At 46.0% G+C, this 21,036-nt stretch overlaps 1 protein-coding gene across 12 annotated transcripts in view; it reads left to right on the top strand.

Annotated features, from left to right (window-relative positions):
• Positions 1-21,036, top strand: part of srcin1b (SRC kinase signaling inhibitor 1b) — an 81,924-nt gene that overhangs the window by 45,373 nt on the left and 15,515 nt on the right. For 9 of the 12 annotated variants that reach the window (XM_069704460.1, XM_069704459.1, XM_069704466.1 and 6 more), the window contains 9 exons: positions 8,112-8,313; positions 9,875-10,004; positions 10,689-10,860; positions 14,059-15,059; positions 15,642-15,731; positions 17,335-17,375; positions 17,665-17,688; positions 19,603-19,763; positions 20,802-20,977. In XM_069704460.1, coding sequence (XP_069560561.1) covers positions 8,112-8,313; positions 9,875-10,004; positions 10,689-10,860; positions 14,059-15,059; positions 15,642-15,731; positions 17,335-17,375; positions 17,665-17,688; positions 19,603-19,763; positions 20,802-20,977 — 1,997 coding nt within the window. Of the gene's footprint in view, positions 1-2,009; positions 2,504-8,111; positions 8,314-9,874; positions 10,005-10,688; positions 10,861-14,058; positions 15,060-15,641; positions 15,732-17,334; positions 17,376-17,664; positions 17,689-19,602; positions 19,764-20,801; positions 20,978-21,036 lie in introns of those variants that run through there. The other 3 variants (XM_069704467.1, XM_069704461.1, XM_069704469.1) reach the window with 2 other exon arrangements.

The following is a 21,036-nucleotide window of genomic DNA, read 5'->3' as shown; positions in this document are numbered from 1 at the left end:
TAAGATTGTAAAGATCAACAGACGGCTATAATGCATCATTAGTTCCAGCGCAGACTGGAATACATGATGTTTATTGAACATGTCTTTGACCCCGGCTCCAGCGTCACCGCGGGAGATTGTGCTGTTGTGATTGTGCTAGCGAAGCACTTACTGCGGCTTACAGCTTCTTAACCATAAAATGACTTGATAACCTGAACGGCTGCTCGCGTACCTGCTGCTGATGCAGCGAATGTCAACTCTGCCTGAGGATTTTTTTCTGGAGTGGAACAGAAGAAAAAAAAGCTGCTGTTTTTAGAATTTAAATGTTTGCCATATTTTACATTAAAATGTTGAAGCTGTGAGGATAAAACATGAAACTTATCTTATTCCTTTATGCTGCAGAGCTCCAAAAACAACTATTAAAAGCCATCAATGAGCCGCTCTGCTCCTTCTGTAATATGAACACACGCCGTATAAAGAAGTGACACGCTGACTCACAAACATTAAAACCTGAAACATGCTGCAGTTTTAAAGCTGATACTGATATTATAGTTAGTCATAATGCTGAATCACAAACCTAAATGGTCCCAATACACTTTCTAATTATTAAGACTAGACAGACAACAACATACAGTAGACAAATAAAATGATAAAAGTCCAAGTATGGGGAATAAACACAAGTGACAAATAATGGCGGCAGAAAATTTAACAATAAACTTGATTCTTTTAAATGACATCAAGACATTAAAACAGTGAAATGTACAATTTCTTAATATCTAAAAGCATCTTTTTTTGCATTATTTCCACAAGTCATTATGGTGTTATTAGATAAAGTCACTCCTTATTAGTTTTCTGGTCCATCTGAAAATAATCCTGTCATTAGTTAGAAATTAGACACAAAATAAGTAGTATATTTGGGGGGGGGTGTCTGTTTGATTGACAGGCCTGTGGCCAGTCAGGTTTCCTGTATAGGTGGGCGGGGCTTAGTGTCCTCTAAGATCAACTGTGATCAGTTTATTGTGGCAAAAAGCTCAAACTCCCTCCAGCTTTCCAAAGAAGGTTGGAATAAAAAGGAGTTATCTTTTAAATGTATGCTACATAATGACACACAAAAAAAAGACTATTTGTAAGATAAAAGTAAAGGAGTAAGTTGGATAAACTGTAAAACTAGAAAATACATGATGATTGATTCATCCACGGCTGGTAATGCACTTTTTCATCATATAATTTTGGCTAAAAGTGAGACTCATTTTTACAAAATTACCAAATCTTTTTTTTTTTTTTTTTTTTTTTTTTAATAAAACAGTCTATTTGTTAGCTTTAAAAAAAAATGTAAATGAGTTAATGGACTGTGAAAGTGTTGAGAGAAAGGCAAAAATATTGTTATTGTTTTTCATTATTTGTGTATTGTACAAACGCAGCCTGCTAGTTCATCACATTTTGTCACGTTTTCATGTCAGCTAGTAGCTCACGCTGCGTTTCCCCCGTTTGTTTTTCTGGGGACACACATGCTCTCTTTCTGTTATATATATATATATATATATATATATATATATATATATATATATATATATACATATATCTTTCCAATCTCCCCCCATTTGTTGCTGGTCGGCAGCTCACAGTGTGGATTGGTTATCGCTGGCCTTCCTCTCGGGGAATCGGGGAGTCTCGCCTCCTCTTCTGATGCAATAGAAAACCCTGCAGCAGTGCACCGCCGTGCTTGTGTGTGTGTGTGTGTGTGTGTGTGTGTGTGTGTGTGTGTGTGTGTGTGTGTGTGTGTGTTTAATAGTCCCCCCCCCTCCCCCCTCCTGCTCCCGCTATCCCCTCTTTGATGTTCCCTTCGTTTTCCAGCTCGCTAAACGTACACACACAAACATTAGCGGGGCACCCACTGCAAAAAAGAAAAGGAAAACACATCACAGATTAGCAAACAGTTAAATTAGAAAACACACACACACACACACACACACACACACACACACACACACACACACACACACACACACACACACACACACACACACACACACACACACACACACACACACACGGGCCTGCAGTGGTCGTAGAAATATAAACATGGATGGAGTACGTTCACATACGTTTCAGGAGGCGCTCTCAGGCGTCCTCCGACATCCTCCGACGAGCGGCGGCTGATTTCAGATCGCCGCTCGTCTCCGGAGTCGAACACGGATTCCAGCAGCGGCCTGCAGAACCGCTGCCGACGCCGTCAGAGACACAATGGAGCCGAGCGCTGCATAATTCTCCTTTTCATCGCTCCCGGCCTCACGTGTACAAATATTACTGCTCCATTTTCTCCCTCTCTCGTGCTCCTGTCTCTCCTCTCTGTCTCGGAGTGGCCGAAGTAATCGCGGCTCTTTGTCCCGTTTCTTGGCCTCGCCGCTCGGCGTTGGAGGAACGTGGCGTCAGATAGGGAGAAGATGGATCCTATTGAAGCTCCGCTCCACTTATTCATCTGCCATCTTCATCTCCGGGGGATTTATAACCAAGCCGACCGCCGGTGGGATTTCGTTTCCTGCTTGTTAAAGTAACCATGGTAACCGAGGCAGCAGAAATAGTTGGATATATGCACACGTGACCACGTTGAACCCTCAATTCCTCACACAATTTAGAGTTGACAATGTTCTGGTGTCAAAAGGATTTAAAGCAAATCTTTTTCTTGGTGTTTGTTATTGTCCCCTCCCCCCCACTCAGATCAGACACAGAGGTGGGCGTGGCTTATTCCCACAGTAACATGATGGCGCTGCAGCTGGTTACAGGTTTACTACAGAACAGCATTTTCTTTGATTTTAGAGGGATTTGATGACGACAGCTTTGTGGATGAAGATGCATCTGAGGCTGCTGCTGCTTAAACCACTTTTATGAATCAATTATACACTTAAAAGAAATAGAAATACAAGTCGCGTGTCTCCTGAAGGAAGTATCTTATAAAAGTTATTATTGAACCTGATCGCTGACAGGACAGCAGGACTGTCAAAGCTGATATTTTACAGTCTCTGACGTGTTTCTTTATCTTTTATTTTCGTCTTAAATATGATAAAAAGAATCGTCTGCAAACATCCATAAAAAAACAACTTTTTTTTGTCTTTGGAAGGACATTTTTTGGGGAGGACTTGTGACTTCTGGGATCCCCGGCAGCTTTGCAAGACGCTCGTCTGTGTTTCTCACACGGAGCACGTGACCGAGGCAGCTTTCTATCTGGAGCGCCGTCCCCGGACGACCCGGCCGTGTTTGTCCCGGCGAGCTAGCTCAGCTCGAACCCATTCAGCCGCCTGCCTCCGCGGTCCGTGTGCTGTTTGGCTGTTGATACGGAGCTCGGTGGAAAATCGCTATTCCCCGATCGGACCGGGAGAATGGCGGGAGCGTTTTTCCGCAGCTAAAAGGCTTAGTGAGGCCGACTGCCCCCCCCCCCCCCTCCTCTTCCCCCCCACCGGCTGCCGAGGCTGGCTGCTGAGGCTCGTGGCCAGAATCACTTATTGACACTTCACCCGCCATCTGCCGGGACGGCGAAGTTCACTTATAGCCTCGCAAATAAAAAAATAAATAAAAAAGGGGGGCTGAAGTCGGTTGGAAAGCAATAACAGGATGAAAAGTTCCCTCCAGACTTCATGTGAAAGAAAATGATCCCTCACTTTAGGCTGTGCAGAAGTAATATAGAGATGAAACAGAGTGAATGCTGGGTTTAGACTTTAGACTCGGCCGACCCTGCAGTTCACAGGGTTTTTATTTTATAATAAATAAAGTGATAATCGGAGGGTCACACACACACACACACACACACACACACACACACACACACACACACACACACACACACACACACACACACACACACACACACACACACACACACACACACACACACACACACACAGGCTGGTGTTGTCAAGGTCGAACCCGAACACCACTCAGTGTTTAACACCTCTGATCAACACACCCCAGCTGTGACTGCGGGGGAATATCCGAGCAGGGAAGTGAACACGAAGGTTCCCCCCCCCCTCCCATTCCCCCCCCCCCCCTCTCATTTAGGTCACTTAACGACAAGTGCCCTCGAGCAAGGCAGTTAACCCCCAGCTGCTGCTGCTCTGCGGGAAACGAGGGCTGCGGTTCAGAAGCGAACGTGTCATGTTTGCTGCTGCTGCTCCTCACCTGCCTCCCCTCCCTCCCTCCCCCCGAGGCCGTTGATGTAGAGATGTGCGGTCTGTCGACTCGCATCACTCAGAGGGCCGCGTCGTAAAAAAAAACCAACAAAAAAAAAACGCCCTGTCACATGACGTGGCAACCGAATCTCGAACAGTCTCTGGATCGAGGAGCCTCGCTGGGAAGGAATGCCTCGGCACGTCGCGGTAATCACGCCCGTGAAATCTCCGAGTCCAGAGGTGGGGCAGCTGTGCGTGCAGCTGTCTCATCCGTCAGCGGCGTTTCAGCCGGTGGGAAAGTCTGAGGTCTGAGGCGCCGTCACAGAGAGGCTGAAGCACAGAGCTGCAGACAGCAGAGATTTTTTGGTGTCAAGGTGAAGAGCTAGTGAAGTCAATGATGAGGCTCTACTCATGCTTTTAAGAAAGCTGCAGGATGTGGAGGTAAGTGAGGGTCAACCGGACGTAATGGAAAATGCTATTAGATGTAAATCTACAGCTTTCTTTTCCAAAAGCTTCCACTGCTGTTCGCTAATGGGCTCAATGAGAGAGGTCAGTTTTTATCACAAATACTTTGAATAACTTGGAGAAAAATGTTAATATTACAACCTAGGTTGACTTTGTGTTGCTCTCTTTTTCTTTTTTTATTCCTGATATTGGCTTCACGTCCAACAGAAATTATTAATTTATTCAATCCAGATATGTCGTAAGTATGTTTGTGAACTCCCTTTGTGTCGCCTTTTAAAAATGATAAAGAAATGACTGCAAAGCACGTGTTTTACACTTTCATGTGTTCTCTAGTTAAACTGCTGCACGGTAGGCATTCACAAACAATGTCTTGTTTGATTGACAGGCCTGTGGTGCAGACAGGTTTCTGCCATAAATGGGCGGGGCTTAGTGTCCTGTGCTCGTCCAAATATGGTCACTTCCTGCTCTCAAAAATAGCAAGATGGCGACATCTTCACAAACCAGCGGATGACATCACAGTCGGTCGCAGCTGAGACTAATGTTCAATGAGATCAATGACAGATTTACAGTGATATAAAATCATGTAATTTTGCCTGATAAATGATCACAAACGGCTGATAAATGGTCTAAATCATTGCTAATATAAAATATTAGTGGGCCACTTCATCCTCCCTTCATTTCAGATTTTAATTTACCCTCTCCTCATTTCAGACTCACCAGCCCTCCACATCACATCAGCACTAAGACAGATGTTAGCAGCTGCTCCATTTCTCTCAGTAATCTCTCATCTTTACCTCATGAACAAAAAAATGTGTGGAGCCAGAAATCAGTCTTATTTCTGTGCTTCTTTTGCTCTTTTTATTGCATGATGTAAAGTCATTTCTTGCCAACAGAACCTGTGATATATCTTCGTTGTTTCTTTGGATTCATGGTGTTACAGTTTGAGTTTTACAGACTTTTTTCTTTTCATTTTTGAGTTTTTTTCCCTTCATCTGGTAAAGTAATAATATATTCACGTCCAAGGTTGTTTTTTTTTCCCAGTTTTGAATTTAAGAAGGACTTGAAAAGTGTCTGAAGGTTGTTGTGATTATCAACAGTGCAGCAGCCGCTCCGTCAGACGGGATTACTCAGCGCTCGCTGTGTTTGTGGAAGAAGGGCAGCCAGCTGCTGTAAGAGTTAGCAGTTAGCATAACGTTAGCAGAAGTTGATTTTAATTATTAATACAAATTACATGCAAAAAAAACCAACCAAATACCTTTTGGCTTTGTTGTAATTATAATCTGTGAAATGAAAATGAAAGAAACTTCTTTTCGACGTATTGTAGATGCTGAGTTTAAAGTTAAATGTTGTAATTACGTCACCGTCAGAGTGCTGAGCTCATTTGCTTCAGCTTTACTCGGGCATATTCAAAAAAATATATTTTTTAAACTCGCTGCAGGTGACCCTGAACGCATCGCGGCTCAGAGCACCGCCTGTCACAGACAAAGACTTCAGGCACAGAGGAAACAGTCGAAAGAACATTTTTCTTCATTGAAAGTCATTAATGGAAAACCTGACAGTTTTATTCTGTGACGGCTCAGAGAACCGATCCACCTCCACCTCAACTCATGAAATTCATATAAGACTATTTAAATAGAAGTTTTTTTTGTAAACGCTGCACACCGAGACTTCGCACCGCTGTCCGATTTCCAGCGTCGCCACGCCTCAAAAACAAACATCCCGAGCTGCACGACGCCGTTATTATCAGGAAAATGGCCGAGTTATCATTTCTAGTTTTCTATGCTGTGTGGCCTTCGTTTTTTTTCAGCTTTAACATCAAACAGTGAAAACGGCATCATGACGTCAACGTTGCCTCTTTTCTTTGTATCTTTTTTTTAATTCTAATATTCGATTTAACACGATGAGAACCTTTTTCTCTACGTTTCATCGCACCGATCGATTTCATTTACACTTCAGTCGTAACAAACGCGTCACATATTCCACGAGATGAAAGAAATAAAGAAATTCCCCTCAGCTGTGAAGAGGGAGGCGGTTTATCGACTGGTTCTGTGGAGAGTACCACGCCGGGGTTAAACGTACGGCCGAGCTCCACTTCTCTCATTTAACCTGAATTAAATCTGAGGAGAACTCATCGGGGGAAAGTTGGAGAACTTCTGAGTTTCTCTGTGTTTGTCATCCTCCCTGTTTCAGACACTCTCTGCCTCTCACACCCGCTCTGCTCTTTTACTTCTTCACAGTTCACTAAATCATCTTCTGCTTCTTCTTCTTCTTCTTCTTCTTCTTCTTCGTCTTCGTCTTCTCCTCTGCAGTTTGATTGGTGAAGGCAGAAGGTGTGCAAAATCACTCTGAGACTCATAAACCTCCCAACGTATGAAAGGGAGCACACGTAATCTGTCAGCCTGTTGTGTGTGTGTGTGTGTGTGTGTGTGTGTGTGTGTGTGTGTGTGTGTGTGTGTGTGTGTGTGTGTGTGTGTGTTTCCACTCTCAACACAATAACACAATTAAGAGAATATTCAGTGCAGCCGACTGTGTGTGTGTGTGTGTGTGTGTGTGTGTGTGTGTGTGTGTGAGTGTGAGTGTGAGAGCACGCTCGGCTTGTTCCGCATGCAGAAATCAAGCGTCACCCAATAAGAGGACTGAGCGGAGACCACAGATGCAGATGAGGACGGGCGCGGGCGTCCCGCAGCACTGTGGGAGCTCATTACTGCAGTCTTTGGGCTGGAAAATGTCTGTCAGGAAGGATTCATTAAAAGCCAACCTGCTGCAGCAGACTTCCTGCCGGCGCCGTAATGAGAGGTCCTTCACGATGCGGCGCTCCCCGGTGGTGCCGATTGGACAAGTGAGACCGTCGGTGGCTGTCCGGGTCCAGCCGGGCTCCGTCGTGGTCGACAGCATCGCAAACGGCACTGTTTTTTTTTTAGGAGCAGTTGAAGCCGAAACATTCCTCTTTTTAATTTCCCCCGTCTGCTCCTTCTTCGAAGGTTTAATTGAGTTTGTCGGTCATCATTAATGCAGGTGGACGTTTGTGTCCTGAGGGTGGAGTTGGACACTAATGTCGGGTGGAGTCGCTTCATTTGACCCGTCTGAGCTGCTCGGTCTTCAGACTGACGGCCTAAATCTGATTTCTGTCCAAAAACGCATGAAATCCGGATCCAGACCACATCTGGAGGTGGTCGGGAAGCCGCGTCATCAGCGTAGCTGCGTGTACGTCGTTACCGTAGCAACCCATGGAGACGGGTTTGGTGACCAAATGTGATCCGTTTACTTGCAAAGAGCAGTCGGTCCCAAAAGATCTGATTTGAGAAAAACTATCTGATTTGAAGATGTAAAAGCTGCTTTATCTGATCTGAGTTCCTTCTTGGTGTCCGTGAGGCCGTTTAGTTTCATTTTAGTTTGTTCTGCGTCTTCTCGTGTCACTTCATCGATCGCTGCGTTGTGCTGCATCATCGCCATCTTTTTTTTTCTTTTCTTCCCCTCCTGACTTCTTTATCTCGTGTCTCGCAGACTCGCACGCCTCGTGTGACCCGACTCAGCCCGACTCAGCCGGCTCTCGCCGACCAGGCCAGCCGGGTTTCCTTCGCGTCGGCCGAGAACCTGGAGACCATGTCCGAGCCCGACATCCCCGTCGGCTTCAACCGGATGAACCGGCTCCGCCAGAGCCTGCCGCTGGCCCGCTCGTCCAGCCAGGCCAAGCTGCGGGCACCAGGTCAGAGAAACCGATCATGTGCTGCTCTTTGATGTTTGTCCGTCAGTGAGGTCCTGTAGAGGTCCGTCTGTCCTCCAGGAGACGACCCCAACCTTCGTAGAGGGTCGGCTCACAGTTTTCAAATCACGCCTTTAATGTGTTTAAGAAGTGACTTTTTTCTCCTTAAAAGAACAAATAATAGAAAGAAATATTAAGATAGTTACTTAGAAATCATCTGGTTTTAGTCGGTTGCTTTTTTTTGTTTTTTTTATCTCTGATGGTTCCTCTTCATCTGCATTCAGGCTGCAGCCGGCGTTAACGAACATCCTGCGTCGGCTCTGATTTACTCTGGATCTGTCCTGTTCTGCTGACAATATCACTTTGATTGACATGTCAGCAGCCAATCACAGCCTGACACATCGGACGTGTGTGTGTGTGTGTGTGTGTGTGTGTGTGTGTGTGTGTGTGTGTGTGTGTGTGTGTGTGTGTGTGTGTGTGTGTGTGTGTGTGTGTGTGTGTGTGTGTGTGTGTGTGTGTGTGTGTGTGTGTAATGCTGCTTGATGTGTTTGACAGACAGCAGTAAACTCATTAGTCCTGATGTTGATCCAGTAAACCCGCCGCGGCCCCTTTAAGTGTCGAGTCAGCGCCTAAAGGAGCGCCGAATGTAAACAGAGCGATGATCCCGCTACCTGTCGGCTGTGATTAATGACTTTGGCAGGAAGCAAAATGATCTCCTCCTTAAAGTACCGTTCGGGTGGTCGGGAGGAGAGTGTTGCGTTCAGAGGAGAGAGAAACGGTGGGACAAAATGCAACCGGTGGTTCATTGTCACAGCCTGCAGCCAAAGAAGGAGTTGATGTGATTTCATGGATTTTTACCAGATCATTGAAATTTCTTTTGAGAGGAAAAAAAAAAGATCAAACAAAAAGTTGAGTATTTTATCTGCATCTTTAAAACAGTTCTGGAGGGGATTTCTGATGTGGTGAACACAGCAGAAACGCTGACTCATGGTTGGCAGAAGAAACATTTACAACCGTGACCTCTGACATTTAGATCAATGCATTTCTTCTTGGCTTCATTACGCCAGCGGGGCACACAGGCCACTCGTAATTATGAAATAAATAAATCCAACTTTTGGATTTATTGAATCATTAAACTGTCACAGTTTTGTGGAAGATTTCTTATGTCTTACCTTCAATTTAATTAACTGCAATCAAGTCCTGGAGAACAAACTCAATCATGTCGTACTCTCGCCCACAGACGGGAATGTATTTGCAAGATGGAGAGCTTTTGAGTCGCAGCAAAGTAGTTAAGTAGTCGTAGAAATACAAACTGTTCCTCATCCTGTCGACGGTGAAGTGAGAGAAACACCGCAGCGACGATCTGAGATATTTAAAGTGTCGTGTTGAAGCTAAAATGGATCTTTAACTGCGTCTCCTCAACTTTCTTGGTCCCAAAAATCAAAATATCTGAGGTGCAAATTGTCCCCCCCCCCTCCTCCTCCATCGCCCACCCCCCTTCCTCCTCCTCCTCCTCCTCCCACCGTTGACCTCCTTCATTGCTCCTCCCCATCCATAAATGCAGGGATCTTGTTCCTCCAGCTTGGGGAGGAGACTCGCCGGGTGCACCTGACCCACGAGCTGACCAGCCTGGACACCCTGAGGGCGCTCATCGTGCACATGTTCCCCCAGCGCCTCACCATGGCCATGCTCAGGTACACACACGTTATCCTTCCTGTCGGACACGTCACGACTCGGATCTAAAACGAATCCCTGATGGAGAATGAAAGCAGGACAGAATATGACAAAAAAAAACCGTAAAGATCAATAAATCTGAGAAATAAACACTTTCAGGCCGAAACGTGTTTAAAACCTGGTCTGTAGAATGAATCACGTCACTAACTGACAGAAATCACACCGGTCGATTAGAAAGCATTTAACTTGCTGCTACTGTGTTGTGTTAACAGAACACGTGGGGGGAAAGGGAACTTTCCCACTTTCCCAGCTGCCTGAACGCAGCATCAGATGCGGTCCGACTGTGAAGAAGTCTCGTCAGCTCCGTGTTGTCCGTCACATATGAAGCACAACAGCTGTTTCTGTGCTTCGGTTTCATCCGACATGCAGCTCACGTTGTTCTCATCAGCGCGACCCTGAACTCCGTCCACGCTGAATAATAGATCAGTGATGAGTTTAATATCGGTCCGGTTGATTCTCTCGTTACCGGCGCCGCCGCCCTCAGTTACAGAACCTCCAGCTCTTCTCCCACTCTGTAACCCAACGCACACCGCTGCATATTAGCGGCTAGTAGCTGCACCAAATTGGCTTTGCATGGACTATTTATCAGTGTTTTGCTCTTTCTTTTCTTTTCTTTTCTTTTTTTGATGACTATTGATGTCCAGGTCTCCGAGCACGGCTCTGCTGATTAAAGACGAGACCCGTAACATCTTCTACGAGCTGGAGGACCCGCGGGACGTTCAGGACCGCTGCGTAATTAAGATTTACTGCAAAGAGCCCGTCTACGGTACCTACCCCGGACACCACAACCCCCACCTGGCCAACGGGGACCTGCGAGTAAGTGTGTGTGTGTGTGTGTGTGTGTGTGTGTGTGTGTGTGTGTGTGTGTGTGTTTACATCCTCCCACTGAATTCTCCCCTCTGACTTTTCCCATTATTAACGTTGTTTAAAACCATCATGGTGCCAAAATGTAAAAACGATGCCAAGAAGATGATGTTGCTTCACCTTCTCCTTCATTAAAGCTTCGTCCTGCTTCATGACTCAGATTAGAGGGCGCTCGTCTCTTCCTGCCGGTGGCAGATAGCGGCCGACCAAATCATCCCTCCAATAATACACTCTGTAATTCCCTTTTGAAAACACTTGTTTATGACACGCACACGCCGGGATCCATCTCCCACATAACGCCGGTGTGTTTACAAACATTGATTTGTGTTGCGTAATGCGTGCGAGCGTTAAGTGAGTGAGTCATGGGACCTCGTTCCTCGTTTCACATCGCCGGTACGCCAGCGGACTGTGAAATGTTTGTTTGCTGCTGTGAGGTGACGGACCGCTGCTGGTTCCGGTTCGTCTGATGACAAGGTCGTCGGGGGGGCGACGCTGGTGCTTTGAAGTTTGAGAAGATAACATTTGCGACGTCTCCGCGGATACATGCCGATAGCGCCAAGCGTCAAGCTTGGGAGATCGTCAACAGAGACCCTTGAAATGCTTCAGAAGGTCTACAGCAATGAAGCAATGAAGCTGTTGCAACCACAGACTGGATAGAAAAGAGTTCGTAGCTTCAGGTCTGAAAAATGAGGTCAATGCAGAAGTGTCTTCAGCTGCAATACCAGCGAGTGCCACTAGAGGTCGGCTCCAAAAAGCCTCCGGCTCCATAGACTCCCATTCAACTTCTCTCATCAAATCCAAAGTGAATAAAATGTGTCCATCAGTTATCTCGGTGTTGTTAGCTAAAGTCACTCCTTCTTCTTAGTTTTCTGGAGGTCCATCTGAAAATAATCCCTCATTCATTAGAAAAGAAGATTCAAGAAGACCTGTTTTTGGGGGGCGTGTCTGTTTGATTGACAGGCCTGTGGTGCAGTCAGGTTACAGCTATCGGTGGGCGGGACGTAGTATCGTCAGGTTTCCGATCAGATTGGTCAGATCCACCGCTGGCTCCTCCCCCAGCTCGTCCAAATATGGTCACTTCCTGCTCCAAACCGCTCCGAACTAGCCAAAGTCGCTCGAGTGCAACAGAGACCTTTGATTGCTGCTCTTATTCATCAATCCGTCATCCGTGCTGTTTTGTATTTTAACGACGGTCAGCTCTCCAACATCTGCTTCCATCTGAGTTTCGTGTCCCCGTTACTTCTCTTCTGTTATTGACGAGCCACAGTAGGATTTATTTTAATTCCTCAGTCATTTTCTGTCGACATGAATGTGGCGTCGACTTGATTAGCACGATTACTAATACTTCATGCATTTGGAGCGAAATGAACCTTCTGCATGTCATTCAGTTTTTCGCAGCGTTGGTGTTTTTTTCGGTACAAAAACCTGCATTTCGTTGCCGTCTAATTACACTGTGATTATGGAAATGAGAAAGCAGTAATTTGTAAGTGTTAGCGAATGCTGCTTTTATGGGATAAAATAAATTACAATCGAGATAAATGACATTACTGGAGCGCAGACATACGCTCTCTGTGAAAAACAACTCGGCATGTTTCAGCAGCTGAAGCGAGCGCCGTCGACAGCGGGACGCTTTCCGCACGTTTGGCGCTTTCTGTTGCCGTCAATCAAGCGGCTGCGGGGCCTTTTGTTTACGCGCCCGTACGTGCGATTTCTTTCTTTGCCCTTTTGCAGCTGCCCGCTCATATTTTCTGGAGGTCGGCTTGCACCCGTGGGATCGCTCGCCGTCTCCGGCTCGGAAATCTTCCTGGCGTTTTACAGCCTCATCAAACCATCAGGCTTACCTTCACTTTTATGTGTGAGGCGCGCTGGCTGCTTCTGCCACAGCCGAGGTGAGGGCGAGGACGAGGACGAGGACGAGGACGAGGACATCCGTGTGTGTGTGAGCTTATTGAACTCTTGCCAGCGCAGCCAAGATTATTCCCCGATTGCAGCTCACAACAGCACAACCAGGATTACTGAAGCCGGTCCAATCCGGGGATGGAGGGACAGGAAGTGGGCGAGGAGGAGAGTGATTGGCAGATTTTTCCGCAGCGGGAAAAACGGCCAGTTTTAAACGTGATGAACCTTATTTTCTTTTCGGGAAGACAGACCCACCCTCCTCCTGAATCTTCGGTGTCTCGGAGGCGGAAACGAAACGTCTGTTTGTTTTAAGGAGGCTGTTGCTAAGATACGGGCCGTCTGCGGGGTGTTGTTGCAAGAGGCATAAGGGTTATTATGTGGAAATATTGGCTTTTCAATTTGCATCGTCTTCCAGGAGATAGCGTCGTGTGTCATAAACAATTACTGTGTTGTCTTCTTTTGTGTTTCCTGTCTGTATCTGTAACTCTCGTCTGGTTCCCTCCAACGCTCTCCGGTCTGCTCCGCCTTTGTTTCCGTCTTCCTCTCTGACATTTGGGATTGATGCCAAAAGATAATCCCTCCGTGCTCAGTCCATCAATATGCTATCAAGTGCAACTTAACCTGCACTTAAGGGAGCAATTTAGACTCTTTCCTGTCAATCATGAAGCAGCATCTACGAAACCGCTGACTGTTACAGTAAACTGCACTTTTTTTTAAAACGGCTTTTGGTCCTTTTTAAAAAAAATGTTTTTATAAAATGGACCGAATTGGATAAATTATTACCGCTGTGATTTAAAATGTTGCTTCTTAACTGAGCTTCGGTAACATAAACTTGTCTGTTTTCTCTTTTCTGTTAACTTATGTCCTTTGAGTTGTGAAAAATGTTTCATTTTTCCGTGATGTTTAGAAATCTGTCGTCATCCATCTGTTTGAACAAACACTGTAAAAAAATGAAGCTGTACGAGTTTAATTTGCTGCTGAAATTCTTGACTTTGACCCAAATATTTCCTGTTGCAAAGCTGCATTTTACCTGTACTACGCACTGCCCCCCCCCCTAAATATCATGACATCACAACAGGGTCTAATGGCCAAAGACTCTCTCATCCCCTCCAGGCTCCTCGTTGGTCTTCAGGATGTCGATAATATTTTGTACCTGTTCCTTTAAACCAAGTCTCCCCAGTTTAAAATGTTTTTGGTGAGTTCTGACCCTGTTGTTGTTGTTGTTGTTGTTGTTGTTGTGTTTGTTGTCAGAGGGAGATGGTGTACGCGCCGCAGGACTCTCCCCCGAACCGCCGCCTCAGCAACCCTCCCATGTCTTCGCAGCACTCGTCCGCCTCCGCCTCGCCGCCTCAGGGCTCGCCGTCCCGCGCCCGCCTGCTCTACAGCGGCGGCCGGCCTTCCTCCTACGCCGGGCCGCCCCACCACACCCACTCCCTGCCCCACCCGCACTCCCAGTCCCACCACTCCTCCCCCCACCAGCAGCCGCACCTCCATCAGCCCCATCAGCCCCACCAGACCCACCAGACCCACCAGACCCACCAGACCCACCAGCCCCACCACCACACCCAGCCGACCTTCTGCGCCTCCTCCAGCGCCATCCTGGAGCGCCGGGACGTGAAGCCCGACGACGAGGTGGGGGGGTCCAGGAGCATGGTGCTGCTGCGGGGGGAGGAGCGCGGGGGAGGGGGGATCTACGCAGACCCCTACTCTCTGGGCCCCGACACCAGTCGGCTGAGTCTCGCGGGGGGGCCTCACTCTCCGCTGCCGGCCAGAGCCGACCAATACGGCTCCTTGTACCGCCGCGGGGGAGGCGGGGGAGGAGGAGGAGGAGCCGGAGGAGCCGGATCTGTGCGCTCACTCACCTCCTACTCAGCAGCTGCTCTACAAGGAGAGCTGATGGAGAGCGGCGCCCTCTACAGGCCGGGAGGACCGCTGTATAACGACGCCTACGCTGCGTCCGTGCTGGCGATGGGGCTGCGGGTGCCGCCGCCCTCCTCCCCGCAGAAGATCCCCGACGTTAGGGACTCCTACGGGGGCACCATGCCCAGCCGGGGCTCCCCGGGGAGGCAGAGTTTACGAAGGGACTCCGTGACCTCCTCGGTGTTCGGGGACAGTCCCAAAGCTCGGGGCCCGGGCCCGGGGTTAGGTCTGACCTCGGAGCAGCTCTGCTTGATGGCCGGTCCTGGAGGGGAGGGGGGGGGCGGCGGCGGAGGCTTCGGCTCCCCTCTGCTGGGGAACGAGACGGAGACCAGGTAGGACGACCTCCACACACTCCTGCATGCAGGCTGTAGGACTCTTATATTCATGTGTTGAAATCGCAATGATTAACGTAAATGTCCTCAATATTTCTGCCGTTTTTCATCGTCAACAAAAGATCTGCTGAAAATTCAACGGCATTAAGTCGCCTTTCCAAAACAAAACTCCCTTAATTAAAACAAAATAACAGTTTATTTCCAGTCATCTAGGCTCCGCCCCCTCTCTCCTCTCACCATCAAAACAAACTGCCGTTAGCTCAATGCAACAACAGGAAGTGGCCGGGGTTTGTGGGAAATGTGGTTTCATCATGAGGAATATGTTACATGAGTTTTTCTCCACACTTTGTTTTTTGTGTTGAATTGATGTGATTTTAAAAAGCATCTAAAGCTCAGATGCTCGTCGGACTCATTCAGGAGCTTAAATGTCCAAAGGTAGATTTATCCTCTTTTACTACCACAGTATAATTTTGATATAGGTCGTGGCGCTGGGAAGCCGTTAAGAGTGTCAAATCGTGTTGAATGTTAAATATGAATGAACCTGTTGGTCACTGTGTTGTGTGTTTGTCGCTGTGAACCCAGGGAGCGAATGGAGGCCATGGAGAAGCAGATCGCCAGCCTGACCGGGCTGCTGCAGAGAGTCCTGAGCCGAGCGCCGGAGGCAGACAGCCCGTAAGACACACACACACACACACACACACACACACACACACACACACACACACACACACACACACACACACACACACACACACACACACACACACACACACACACACTGCATGTTAAAACCCTCCTCTTACAGACATGTTTGCTTCAACACAGATGAATCCAAACTGCTCGATCTTCACATGTTCTGCCCTAAAAACCAGGAGATACAATAAAAGTAGATGAAGTGCAGGAATAATCTGAAAAAAAGAGCCTTATGAATGTTTTAAAAAGTCTCATATTTCATTTACTAAGCCATTGAATATTTTTTCAGTCCTCCAAAGATGTGATTTTTATGTGTTTTATGTATGTGTTTGAAAAGTCTCACAACGGAGACTTTTCTTCACCTCCGCAGTAAAAACTGGGATGTTGTGACGGCGTTTTCCTGCAGGAGGTGTTTTATGTAGACCTGCAGTGAACAACAGAAATCCAAAATAAACTAAATTATCGATTAGTTGGTCAGGTTTATCTCGGTGTCATTTTAATTGATTAATTATATCAATGGGAATTATTTTTACCCACAGCAGGACTGAGAAAAAGACTATAAATGTTTATGCAGGTTGTCTGTGGATTCATTTATGCAAAATTATGGCTTTAATTGTCTTAAAAAAAAAAAATTAAGTCCTTAAATTTATCTTCATGAGGTCTTAAAATTGCTTCCGTTTCATTTTCATGCACATAAAAAAAAGAATAGGAAGGGTTTTATTTAATAAGCACCATGAGATATTAGTGAGTCCAGTTGGTGATGCTCATCAATGTTCAAGAATATAAATTAAACTGGATGAATTATTAAATAACAAGTCAGATTTATCTGATCCTCAACTTGTTTACAAATGCTTGAGTGAAAGCTGACATCAAACAGGAAACGCATGTCCTTCAAAATAAAAGTGTACCAGCAGTAATTCTGTAGACTTGAAAATAAAATGTTGATTTTTTTTTTTCACATCACACACATTCGCGACCCACTTTTGGGTCACGGCCCACCAGTTGAGAAACTCTGAGTGTTTCACTTTTTCAAAATGTAAGGTCTTAAATTTCAAGTGATCCTTAAACCTCTTAAATTTAACCTCCTTAAACCTGCAGATACCCTTTAAATAAAACATATATTTAATAAATATTTGTTGGCCTTATCGCCTCTGTTCGTTTTCTGTCATTCTTAAAAAAAGTATTCAATTTCTTTTTTCAATGTGGTATTAAAAAGTCAGGTCACACATGCTTCGGTTTAACTGGAAAAAAAAAATAATTTATTTTAAACAGCGTTTAAAAATGGTGACGACTCGTGTTCGAAATCTTAATTTACTTCCAACACTGTTGGGCACACACACACACACACACACACACACACACACACACACACACACACACACACACACACACACACACACACACACACACACACACACACACACACACACACACACACACACACACACACACACACACACACACACACACACACACACACACACACTCACTCACTCAACACTTCCACCACATATCAATAGCTGCTCGGCGGCTGAGTCGATAGTGTTCTGGCTCCAAGTACTTTAACACTTGCCTCTTCCAGGGAGAAGATTGAGTCAGCCAGCGACTGCTCAGGAACTGACAGTAAGTGCTCACTACCCAAAATTTATATATTTTTTTAAAAAGCCAACTCTTTCCTGTCACTGCCTGTAACTGCTCCCCACTGCTGCCTGTTTGATAGCCAACATAAATTGGCTCTTCTTCCTGTCAGAGCGGCTGCTAGTTCATTTTCTCTGCATAATTCTCAGAGTGCCTCACATGTGATCGTATGTAGTGGCTGACGTTCGGAGCTTCTTCGTACTTCTACGTGCTGGCTTGTGGCTCTTTTTGCTTTTTGCTGCTCTGTAACCGGTGCCCATGCTTCTTGTTTTAGCTGGACGAACTAAAAAAAAGAAAGGTAGCTACTGGATTGTGTTCCTGAACTGTGTGGTCCCTCTCCACTTCCCTCCCCCACTCCTGTCTAACCTCCTCCCCTCCTCCTCTTCCTCCCTACATGTCCCTTATCCTTCATCTGGAGCCCCATCAACTTCCTAAATATGTCCGTGTCATGCTGAAGGACCGGCTTCTCTCGCTGCTGCCGTTCTTCTGTTTTCCAGTCAGAAATCATTGAGTTGCATTAAATCCTAAAGGACTATATCATATCATGTTGGAAAGTTAGTTGCCCAAATACTTTTCCTGTGCACCTTCCTCTGCTGCCATGACACAGAAGTGCTGAGACTGCATGTTTAAACGCTGACCACGGGCCAAATGAATTGATTTCTTTTGTGCTTTGGTAATTAAGTTTGAGCCTCGTTTTCTTAGGAGAAATATCGAAGAGGAATTTGCGATCTTGTCTTCTGATCGTACATAAATATTGGGAGTCTTTGGTCTCATGCATCATGTTTAATGCAACTTGAATTCGATTTTTTTGTCTTCTTGTGCAGTCAGCACGAGTCAAAACGACGACCTCTCAGCTTGAACTTCATATTTGGGGAGCAGAAGAAAGTCTCGGAGACGAATGCAGCGAGAAGGTTGAAGACTGTGTTGTTGCAGAAGATAAACTTTCTCCTTTTTCGCGCTGTAATCAGGCGCGTTGTCACGTTGGAGAACCCTGTTGCCATGGCGCCACAGTCCAGGTGGTTAGCAGCGCATGTTGTCCCTCAGAAGGTCCCTGAACTCGGTGTTGACAGTCTGACCCTGTGGGGGCGAATTCACAGCGCCTCTGCTGTCATGACGCAGAAGAGCTGAAACTTCCTGTTTAAAACCACAAAAAGGGACAAATGTATTGATCTCTTTTGATAAAGTGTTCAGTCTTGAGCTCCGATCTCTCGTGTTAAGTCTCCAGCAGGTAAAAAATCCTCTGGTTGGACATAACGATCGACAATCTGTTCTTATGTAAAACTACAGATAAGTCTGAATATGCTGAGTCTGTTGCAACTTGAATTAGACTTTTCTTCAGAGTAGTTGTGTGTTTAAAAAAATATATATTCCTACTTAAAATTCAGTCGATCTCGCAGATTTCATCACTTTTACATTTCTGTCTCGGTCCCGTTAAGATCAGTCAGATATGAATCTGTCTGTCTGCAGGAACGAAGGACGTCAGTCAGGAAATAAATTGACTCCAGCTTTTTTCTGCAGGCCGTCTTTGTGAGGCTGCAGGACGACGTCTGATGACTGCAGAGGCGTAGATTACGGTTATAATGTGCTCACGTGGCTTCACAGAGGCTGCAGAGGTTCACCTTCCCTGTGGAGGTGTTTGAAATGCTCCTCTGTGGTTTGGTTGGTGTCAGCAGTCCAACACTTCACAGCTCCTCTTCGTTTTCCTTCAAATGCAACTCTCAACCTCCTCCTCTCTGTTCCCCGATCGATCGTCTCCCAGTTCCTTCCCCTTCGTCTTGTCGTGCATGATGCATCGCACCCATCGTCATCTCTAAAGGGAAACACTCCCGAATGCATCGCGGCTGTCAGGGGGACTCGGTTCTAACGAGATACTTGGATTTTTTAGTGGAAATCCTGTTTGTCCCCCGAAGCCGTCCTCATGCTGTTCGTGGCCGTTCGGCCTGCGTCAGACTGTAATCTCCACCCCTGACCTGCAGCGCTGATAGAACTTGTCCCGAATCTCTGCTGCCAAAATCCAGTCTGTCAATCTGTTTATCCACCAGATGGATGTTTGAAGGACGTGAGAGGGTTTTTCATTTCAAACATTTTAATTCGTTAAAGTTCCTTCTTCTTCTCGGACAATTTCTATCAGCTGTAAATGTTTCCGTCCCTGAAGGAACCCAAAGCTAAAAGGGAAAGTCAGCTGAATAAAATATGCCTCTGTGCCGGGCAGTTCTGACGCCATCTGCTCCTTTGGCCCTGATGCCGCCTCCGCCCTCGGGGCCCAACCAGCCGGTGCCGGTGTCCCGTCTGCAGATGCAGCTCCACCTGCAGGGCCTGCAGCAGAACACCAACGCGCTGCGCAAGCAGCTGTCGCAGCTGCGCAACATGCAGGTGAGTAAAATATAAAATGAATAAATAAAAAAATAAAAGGATCGAAAACAGCAGGTCAAATCTGTGCATCTGTAGTTTATAAGTACAAAATCTCAGTTGGCAATTTAATAATAATAATAATAAACTTTATTTGTATCGCACTTTTCAGGCAAGAAATGCAGCTCAAAATTACATGCAGTTTCACATAAAAACAGATAGAAAGGAACATTTGAAAATATGGAAAATGCATAAAATTAAACAGACTAAACATCAGGTACACCGAGCTTCATGCATTTGAATCAACCGTCCGACAATAAATCCGTCACTAATGTTTAGAGAGGTGCTGATTTATGGACATTTTCAAGGCAGTTAAATTCCTGTTTCCATTATTTTGACCACCCTTCGCACCAGCGAGGGGAGTCTGAATATTAGAAACCCCGTTTAGTTCGACACAATGAAATTAAAGAGAACCTGAAACTGCATCACGGCAGCACTAGCGTCTCTACACCGTCTCCCCGTCTCTTCAGGAATCGATCTGAAACTCTTATGGCTAGTTTACAAGGCTTTTAAATTGTTTATCAGCTTCACACTCAGTCAACCGTGTCTCAGTGTGAGCTGCTGTCTGAGGTCATCGCACACTGCAGCACCTTTTAAATGCACTCGCGTTAAATACAAAGAGGTGAAGAGAATAAAGCTGGACTTCCTGTGTTTCTTTGTCTGCTGTAGTGAAGGGAGTTTAAATAGTCAGTTTGTGTCCTTTTAAGCTACATAAATGTTTTAAATGAAGCACTTTGATCAGCATTTTATGTTTGTGAGAAGCTTACGCGACTAAAACTACTTCAAAAGAAAAGAAAAACTGTAATATTACTTATAAATTTGACTCTAAAAAGGTTAGTTTCATTTGTATTTACATGTTGTTCATAGAAATTCAACTTTTAAGCCAATTATGGTCATTTCTGAAAGAATTTGACATCAAACTCGTAATTTTATCTTCAGTAAGTGTCCCTAATAAACCGGCTCGTCCGGTGGAGTAAATGTGAACTGCTCTCGGTTCCCCAGCTGGAGAACCAGGACTCGGTCCTGTCCCTGCTGAGGCAGACGGAGTCGGAGCTGAGCCTCATGATGCTGGACGCCATGCGCACCCAGGAGGACCCACTCCAGAGACAGCGCCTCCTGGTGGAGGAGGAGAGACTCAAGTACCTCAACCAGGAGGAGCTGCTCATCCAGCAGCTGCAGTGAGTTCACGGTGGACGTTTCCCAAAAGCACATTTATGACTATTTTATAATTATTTAA

This window comes from Brachyistius frenatus, unplaced genomic scaffold, assembly GCF_029030835.1.
Source record: "Brachyistius frenatus isolate BFR_SWC_R1_liver_20210118 unplaced genomic scaffold, ASM2903083v1 Contig_51, whole genome shotgun sequence".
NCBI lineage: Eukaryota > Metazoa > Chordata > Actinopteri > Embiotocidae > Brachyistius > Brachyistius frenatus.
Note: the sequence above shows the minus strand (reverse complement) of the source record. Positions and strands in the feature narration are given on the sequence as shown.